This window comes from Hirundo rustica, chromosome 21, assembly GCF_015227805.2.
Source record: "Hirundo rustica isolate bHirRus1 chromosome 21, bHirRus1.pri.v3, whole genome shotgun sequence".
NCBI lineage: Eukaryota > Metazoa > Chordata > Aves > Passeriformes > Hirundinidae > Hirundo > Hirundo rustica.
The window spans coordinates 4,398,260-4,407,173 of record NC_053470.1 but is presented as its reverse complement, the minus strand read 5'-3'; the positions used below and the strand labels follow the sequence as shown (position 1 = coordinate 4,407,173).

Here is an 8,914-nt window from a genome sequence, read left to right as displayed (position 1 = left end):
CTGCAGCCACAGAGTGAAGAGCCCTGAAACTGCTGGAAAATGCACAAAATTATTTTGCAGGTAGGAGAGTTCCTAACTTAGAGATTAATCTTGCAGGCTCTGCACACTCCATCCTGGGGCCATGTCCTACATGTCAGGACATAAAAAAGTGACAACACAAGCCACAGCAAGTTTGCAAGTTTCAAAAGGCCCTTAGAAAATCTAACTGGACAGAAGCCTGCAGTCCCCTGAGCATGGAGAGGTGGTAAAGCCAAGCAAAAAATGCCCATGGTCATGTGTAAACCACAGGGAAAGCCTAAAACAGCTCAAGTGCCAGCCAAAAATTGGCAAGTCCAGGTCTCATCATGTCCCACCTCTGGCATAGCTGGCCCAAGCCAGAGACTGAACAATGCTCCATGGCGATAGGACACAGCTGGCTCTTACCTGCACAGCAGGGACTGCATCTTCACACCCTGAAGTAAGGCCAGGGGCCAACTCACAGGACAAAGAGGACTCCCCACATACCCATGTCTGATCAGTTTTACCTGTGAAGAAGAGGTGACAGCACTAGAAACCTGCCATCCTCAGCCGCTCTTCAACCTGGCCACAGAGCTGCTGCGTATCAGGGAAGGACAGAACCTGTCCAAGACAGTCAGAAGTCTCCCAACACTTCCACCCCAACAGCTGCTGCTGGCTTGGCCTGTTTGGACGCTGCTGGGAGAAAGTGCTCCTGCATGGCCTTGCTCCCAGCAGCTCTGGGCTCCTGCTAGGAGTCTTCTCTCAGGACTGCAGGCTGCCCAGCCGCAGTTCCTGTGAAGGCAGCACCCCCTGCCTGCAGCGCAGGCTGGAGCACCCACAGCACACCTGGTCAGCCAGGGCCCATCTGGGGAGCAGCGCTGCACAACAAGTAGCTGCCCACGTTTCTCCACACTCCCCCCAGCACAAGGCAAGAATCTACACCTCCATACTGCTCACCTGCTCCCAAGACATTCCTTGCTGCAGCCAGCTTTTCTTTGCTCTCACCATTTTCCTTCAGCTCTTGGGTCCTGTTGCACACCAGCTCCTGTGTAGTTGCTCCTGAAGTGAGACCCAGGAAAGGAAAATAAAGAGCATCAACCCCTGCTAAGAGAGTGCCCTAACTGACCACGGCCACGCCCTCTCCTATCAATGAGCCTCAAGCACCAGATTTGTTCGGGTTCTTTAGTGGATGACTATTCAGCAGAAGAGGGAGAGGACTTCACCTCCCCTCCTCTGAGCCCAAGCATATGCAGTCCCCTTCCCCAGTCCTTTCGCCAGGATCAGCTTTGACCCTGCAATCAAGACCTGACCGTTCTTCCCATGGCAGCAGCACCCCTCTCCCAAGACTCTGCAGCCTCTGAGGCTTCTGCCAAGATTCACCTTTATTGAGGCAAAAACGCTTGGACGAAAGCGCTTTTTCCGGAGGCCGCAGTGAGGAGCGGGAAGCCACGGTAGGAATTGCTGTAGAGAGCCTTGAGGAGGGCTGTTTACGATTCCCAACCTTGACAGCAGCTGTAGTGGACAGTAAGCACAGAGGCCACTATTCCCGAGCCGCTCCATCGCACCCAGGCTCACCCAGGCTGCCTGCCCATGGCGAACAGGCACCCACAACGGCTTGGGATGAAGGCTCCAAAGCAAACAGGCTGCCAACCCACACTGGCGGGAGGCCAGACAATGTTAACACACCCCTCCGGGTATAAGAATATTTCCTAGGCTTTTAACCTACTCCCCACTCCCCATGCCCTGTCCCCAGCCAGGCTGCGGCCCAAGCCCTTCCCCTTCTCCCTTCCAGATGCAGCACCCTAACCCACGTGCTTCTCTGCTTCTCGTGAGGCAACTGGCAGGTGCAGAATTACTTTTCATCTCTCTGTCCCGGGGAGTGGGTTTGGGAAGGCTGGAAGGCTGTGCCTGCTGCGAAGCCCCGCTGGCATGTTGAAGCCTGGACCTGGCAGGCGACATCAGCTTCAGCCTGATCCCTGGGGGAGAGAGAGAGGGTTCCGCAGCGCCGGGAGGGCGGCGGCCGTGCCGGGGCTCCCCGCCGTGGCCCCGCTTACCTGGGGGCCGGAGGAGCCGCGTTTCCCAGGCGCCGCGCCCCGTGCCGGCCGCGGGGAGCTGCAGCCCCAGCGAGGCCCGTGTGCGGGGAACAGCGAGCCTGGCGCGGCCGCGGCCCGGGGAGCGGGCAGGGGTGCCGGGGCCGCCGCCGGAGGGCTGGCCGGGACCGCGCCGCACCCGCCGGGACTGGGCGGGCGGGCGAGCGGGGCGGGCGCCGGGGCCACCGTCGGCCGCGGGCTGCGGGAGGCGCCCGGGCTCCCCTGGGGCCGGGGCAGCGGCGGCCTCGCAATCGCCCGCGCTCGAGTCCGAGAGCCGCCCGTGGCTCGAGCTGGGCAGCGGCGTGGAAGTGGCGGGTCCGGCGGACTCGGGCCGCAGCGCGCTGAGCTCCCCCAGGCCCGGCGAGGGCTCCGCCGCCGCCCCGAGGCGCAGGCGGGCGGCGATGGCGCGACACTCCTCCTCGAAGAAGCTGAGGTAAAGCGGCGTGGCCGGCGAGCGCGCCGGCGAGCGCAGCGCCTGGACGTGCTGCAGCAGGTCAGGGCAGTCCGGCGAGCCGGGGCCGGCCGGCGGCTCCGGCCCCCACATCGCGCCTGGGCCCCGCCGGGGAGAACCAGGGAGAAGCGGGGAGCCCCGCCCGCCTCCGCGCTGCGCCCCGCCCGTGCCCGCTCTGTTCCCGCCGCTCTCCCGCCCCGCCCGTGCCCGGCCTCTCCCGGCGGTTCCCCTGCCCCGCCCGTGCCCGGCGCCCGCTCCGTCCCGGCGGCTCTCCCGCCCCCTCTCACCCGGCTGTTCCCCCGTCCCGGTAGCCCCCAGGACCAGGCAGACAACTGGCTTCACAGTGGTTTAATGCGAACGGCACCGGGACGTTACACTGGACAGGGTGCAGACAGCTGGATGGATGGCAGCCCCGCGCAGGGCACGGGAAGGAGCCGCCCCGAGCGCGACCGACCGCAGCAGGAGTCGGAGACCGAGCCCCTCCGAGGCCACGACCGCCTCCACCGGCACCGGGCTCCGCGCTGCCCCACGGCCCTTTCCGGGCCGAGCCAGCCCCCGGAGCAGCTCCCTCGCGCTTTCAGCGACTTCTCCCCAAGAACCACCTCTCGCCCAGCAGTGCCAGTTCCTCACCAGAAAACACAGGAGACGTTGGGAAGGCCTCGGAGAACGTGCCTGGCAGGAACAGGAGGGCATCCACTGTAGGCCTGTGCTCCAAGAAAGGCTCAACTGTGCCACAACAAAGTGAACAAGCGCTTATAAACCAGCCAGGCTTGACCTGAGGAGCCCCCGAGCTGAGGCCCAAGTTCACTCATCACAGCTGTGGCAGCTGGGGGAGCTTCCAAAGGACACTTCTGCTGCAGCAAGTCACAGCCTCATTGTCCCCACAAGCTCTGAACACTTCCCTGACCAGTCGTATGTTCTCACTTTTGCACAAGTGACTGTCTAGCTCACTGCAGAACAGGGGAGAACACACAAACAGCCACTGCTACTTCTCCTGCTTTGTAAGCAAATGTCTAACCTAGGACTGACTGACCATTTTCTGCTGTCCTTTTCTGGAGAGGCAGCCTCAGTCTAGACCCCACTGCTGGGCTCCTCCTGTGGCAGCCATCACGGATGCATCCTACAGCTGCTCCCACCAGCTTTCTCTTGCTCCTCCTCAGCCAGAACATCTGCTCCTCCCAGCAGCTGGGGCCCAGGATAAGGTCACTAGGCTCAGCCGAGCAGGGTGCTGCAGGCAACACCAGCCCAGCAGCCCATGGTACAGCAGGCTGTGGTGTTTATTAAACTCTGGGCCAACACATCACAGCACACGTGGCTACAGCCCAGACTATCCCATCTTCCACATGCCAAATGGCCCACACAGAGCATCATGAGAGCACACGAGATGGAAACCCCTCGAGCTGCCAGCAGCACCTTAAGAAAGGAGGGGGCACAAATACACCAAACAGATCTGTAGTGCAGGAGGCTGATAGCGGGGTTTGAGTAGGTGTTGGGTCTCAGCACTTCCAGACAGTGAAGAACGGGGGTTTCATGCAGGGTGAATGGGGTGGATGACAGACTGACACACCCAGGCACCTACTCACTGGTTTGGATAAACCTTACTAAAACTCTAATACCTGATATAATCACTGACCAACATGACAACTGCTATTCTTCAAAGTCTCCTGCAGAGATGCTTGGGGCTGCACAGACAAGGGAGCGAAGGTCATCTCATACCTTCCTGTACAGGGAGAAAGGCAGCTCCTACACCAGAACGCCATTAGCAAGTTCCTGCTCCACACCTATCCGCATCTGCCCCTAGACGAGGGACAACGCACTCACTTGCATAAATCTTCACATCTTTCGGCCACAACCACAGCCCAGTCGAACAAACTGCTGCCAGTTACAAAAGAGGAAAATACTGAACAAACTGGGAGGTTCAAGAGAGGAAAAGCTGGTTCAGAGAAGACAGATTTAGTGTAAAAATAAATGTCATTTTTGCAGGAGGGAGGGTGGAATGGAGGAAGACAGTGCCAGGTGCTCCTACTGGCGCACTTTCCCTGGGACGTAATTCCTATCAATAGTCTCCTCTTGCAGGAACATATGTAAGCAGCGCTCATTCTGTGCCAGTGGGTGTCCAGCAATTCTGGAAGAAAATCAGACGTGGAGGTTAGCACAGCTGCCTCCAAGACCCCCACGCCTCTGATGTCTGTAGGAGGGAGTCAGGCAGCCAGCTCAGCACACCTGCACCGCCCTCAGCCCAAGGTCATGCGTCACTCTGCAACAGGACAAGTAAGAGGTGCTTGAGTACAGGCTGTTCCCTTCCACACCGTGCCCTGAACCAACAGTACCGTGTTGGTGGCTCCCTGCAGTACAGCTGTTCTGCTAATACTCACTACACTCTCAGGAGAGAGCACAAAGCACAACTCCCACTTAGGGCAGGACTTGCTCCAGTTCCAGTTTCATTACATGGCTGCAGGCACCACTGCCAGCCCTGGCACCTGCCAGCAGCAGGTCAAGACTCAAGACTCTCTCACAGTCAACCCACGGCCCAGCAACAGCTAAAGAGGCAGCACAGAGCAAAGCCAGGACATCAAGCTTACTTGTTAATAAACTGTTCTAGGCCCTGTCTCCGCTCCTCGATGAAAGACTCCTCAAAGATGCCTTCATCTCCTCGGAAGGGAAGCTGTCGTTTCAAAGCTTTTCCAGGCAGCGGTGGCACTACAATCTGAAAGCACACAGTCACCCCATGAGCAGAACAGCCACCTGCAAGCAGATATCCCTTGCTGTTTGACGCTCATCTCCAGTGCCACCACATGAATAGAGCTCCAGAAGGTGCTCATTGTCAGAGACCGGGTAAGTTTCACGTCTCGAAACATTCTGGGATGCTTGGCAAATGCCTGTGTGTGTGTTTGGTGGGAGAGGCAGATCAGGGTGAGACAGTGAAATGCTCCACCCCTAGCACAGAGCCAGCATCCCAGCCCTGGCAGAGCTGTTCATCAATCACACACTGTGGGTGATGCTGACCCAGCCCCGAGTGGCCAAGTGACCAGAAGCTCTGCCTTAAGAGGGGGCCATGAAGGCCCTGAAGCTTAAAAGCTCCCATGAGGGACCTCCTTGTCTGGCCCCTGCCTTCTCCTGGAGTTTCCATCTCACCCACGCTGGAACCCTAGGAGTTGGTAGCTATGTATGTTTGTCTGTACTTTTTCTTTCTCTCTCTTCTCCTTCTAATCCTCTTTTCATGGAAATTTTTGGGTAACATAGCAACTTAAGGTATTAAAGGTTTCTAAGGTAAGTGGGATAAGTTTATGCTAAGTTAATAGCACATTAATGCTACGTAATGTTACAATAAGGTGTTTTATAAGTTTACCTGCTCCTTTGCCAAAATTCCTTAATTTTTTGTATTTCTGACAGTAAACTTTTGTGCATTTGTGACCTCTTGAGAATATCTGGTTGGGATTTCTCCGTGCACCAAACTAGAGTAAAGGAACCTCTGTTTAACCCCTGGATTTAAGTGTCTGGGGTGCAACATCCACCACCACCACAGCTTCACTTTTGGGGAATCTCAAGATTATTGCTGCAACTGTTCCCACATCCTGGCTTAAAGAATAGGAAGGTCTGAGCCAGGCCTCACCTTACTGTCTCGTTCCAGCTCATTCTTCAGCCACTCAAAGTCACTGTATCGTCTCCTCACACATGATTCCTTCAATTTGAAGATGGGGAGGTTTGTCTGTAATGAAGCAAAGCAGTTAATTTACAGGTTGCTCTGGAAGCCACATAGTACTTCAACAGGTAACTGAAACCTGAAGCTGCAATGAGAAAAATCACACCTCCTGAGAAGGATGCATGATGGAAACACTCAACTTCCTTATTCAGGACAGCACAAACACCAAAATCCTTCAGATTCAGGCAAGCCAGTCTACTCAGTGCCAGCCATTCCTTCTCCCTTAAGTGACTATTTCTGGAACACACCCCCTTTCCAGGGGCATACACTGGAACCGGTGCTGACAACATGAATGTCAGGAGAATGATTTTTTACCCCCCAAGTTTACTCCATTTTGAAGTGATCTACAAGAGAGCTTCACAGCAGCCTGCAGAGCAAAAAGAATATCTGACCTGCTACTGGCACCTCCATGGAAGAACCAACTGAGGAAATCTTGCCTCAGCAACTGTTCAAGGCCAGACCTCACCTATAGTCTTCTCCTAAAATAGAGCACCTACCCTAAAAGGCTTTTCATCCCTATCTTGTATCACTGGAGAAATGTGCAGCAATTCCTCATCCTTCTCGCCTGCCACTCGAGTCCAAAAAACTACAGCTGCATTTACTTCACCTTTACCCCATCAACACAGCCTGAAATCATTCCAGCAACTGAGGTAGCAAAACCTTCTGATGGGCAGCATTCAGACATTACTGCAACACAATTAACTGGGTTTTTATAAGGCCTGTGAAATAAATCCAGCTGCTTTCAGAGCATCTCCGCTGGTTTCAGTGGGACTAAGAGGTTCCCATTGCCACCTGCAGGCTGCTGGGAGCCAAGCACCAGAGCAGCGAAAAGCACACACCAATTCTTCTGAAAGGCAGTCAAGACCGAGGAGTTAAATAAGGCTATAAACAAAAGCCAAACCAGCACTACAACACATGCTAAAGCGAGCTGGTTTTAAGGGAAGCTTAGTTTTACTTTCCCCATCTATCAGACGCAGAAGGGGTCCCCAGTTCAGCTCGTTTAAAGCCCAGAGAACCCTGCTCAGCCTGCTGTGCACACTCCTGGGTCACGGGCTCTCGGTAAAGCAGCCAGCCTGCAGCGAGAGCAGGTCCCAAGATACTGCCACCCAGCTCTCCCACCCTGCTTGAGATAAGCAGCTACGTGCAGCCCTGCCCTGCTCAGCAACCACCCAGCGGGGCTCTACAGAGCGGACGGGCACAGCAGCCTGCTGAGGCAGCACCTCCGTGTCCCTGTGCGCGCCAGCCCCCGCTGGATGCCGAGCGGTCCCGGCGAGCCCATCCGCTCTGACCTTGAGCCCCAGCCCGGCTCTGCCCGGGGCATCGCCTCCTCCGCCCCTCGCCGCTCAACAGCGGCACCACTCTACCCGGCCGCCAACCCCCGGCCACCGCGTCCCGAGCGCTGCCGCCCCTGCCCGGGCCGCACACCCGCACAGCGGGCAGCCCAGCCCCGCAGGCCCGACGGGGGCCGCACCCGCATGCGGAGCTCGTAGCTGGTGTATCTGGCGCGGCCCATGCCCACGGTCTGCGGGTTGAAGATGTCGATCTCGAGGAAGTTGCTGGGCGGCCCGTACGCGTCCGTGAGGTCCTGCGGCTTCGCGTTGAGGCGCCGGGTGTCCGCCACCGCCGCCTCCGACATGGTGGTGCCGCCGCCGCCCCGCCCGGCCCGCCCCGCCCGCTACCGCAGCCCTCCCCGCCCGCGCATAGCCGGACGGGGCCCGCCCGCCGCCTACATATACCGACAGCTATCCAGGGTTCGGGGCCCCGCAACCGCCACCCCACCCGCGCATTGCAGCCCGGCGCCTGCACAATGCCTGCATAAAGCAGTAGTTATCCAGGGTTCGGGGCCGCACAGCCACGGCCCTGACAGCGCCGCCGCGCGGCCGCTCCCAGCATAAGCGCAGCGGGTATTCAGCCCGCGGGGCTCGCTCGGCCCGCCCCGGAATCTGCATGGCAGGCTTGTCCCAGCCCAGCCCCCGCAGGACAGGGCAGAGCCTACAGCTGAGGCGGCCGCGCTGGGAGCCCAAGCTGGAAACCGGGCGCGGGGCCAAGAAACGTACATAGGGAACTGCGTCGTGCAGCGTCCGGAGCGTAACCAGCCCCGGGCGCTGTACGGCGCAGGGAGCGCGAGGCCCCGGAACATGGTTGCCGTGGTTCTGACGGGCAGATCGGAACGCAAACCCATCACGCCTTACGCCAGGGCGTGTCCCGGAAATGGGCTCCATCCGTGACGGGATGGCGGAGGGAGCGGCGGTCCCGGCCGGACCCGGAGTGCCGCGGCGCGCTCTGAGGCGGGCAAAGGAGCCGCGCCCGCCTCGCGGCTGCCACCACCACGCCGTCATCACCGCTCCGCCATCGAGGGGGGGGACTAGGGCCGCACCGGGCCTGGCGGGTTATGTAAGCTCAGCCGCCGCTGTGCCCGCTGGGAGCTGTAGTTCCATCAACGCACCGCCTGCCACGCTCGCCCGTCGGGGGGCACGCCCCACCTTCCGCCGTAGAGGAGGCTGGGCACTGTAGTCCGCCGGCCGTGTCGAGCTGCCCGCTAACGCCCCGATGGGACTACCCCTCCCGGTGTGCCCCGCGCGCGCAGGCGCTGGGAGCGGCGCTGCTCCCTGGTAAACAGAGCGGCGCGGCGGCGGCGGCGGGCCCGGGGCGCACAAAGGGGTGGCGGGCCCG

At 59.1% G+C, this 8,914-nt stretch overlaps 1 protein-coding gene across 2 annotated transcripts; it reads right to left on the bottom strand.

Annotated features, from left to right (window-relative positions):
* Positions 1-2,871: 2,871 nt before the first annotated feature.
* Positions 2,872-8,586, bottom strand: SNX12 (sorting nexin 12). 2 transcript variants are annotated; one of them, XM_040084015.1, is made up of 4 exons: positions 8,299-8,586; positions 6,152-6,247; positions 5,121-5,245; positions 2,872-4,663 (listed from the first exon to the last, which is right to left on the bottom strand). In XM_040084015.1, the coding sequence occupies exons 1-4, from the start codon at positions 8,578-8,580 to the stop codon at positions 4,561-4,563; spliced, it is 606 nt and encodes a 201-aa protein (XP_039939949.1). In that variant the 5' UTR covers positions 8,581-8,586; the 3' UTR covers positions 2,872-4,560. The 2 variants fall into 2 exon arrangements, with proteins under 2 accessions (XP_039939949.1, XP_039939950.1); XM_040084016.2 differs by lacking the exon at positions 8,299-8,586 and adding an exon at positions 7,713-7,928.
* Between the last annotated feature and the right edge of the window lie 328 nt (positions 8,587-8,914).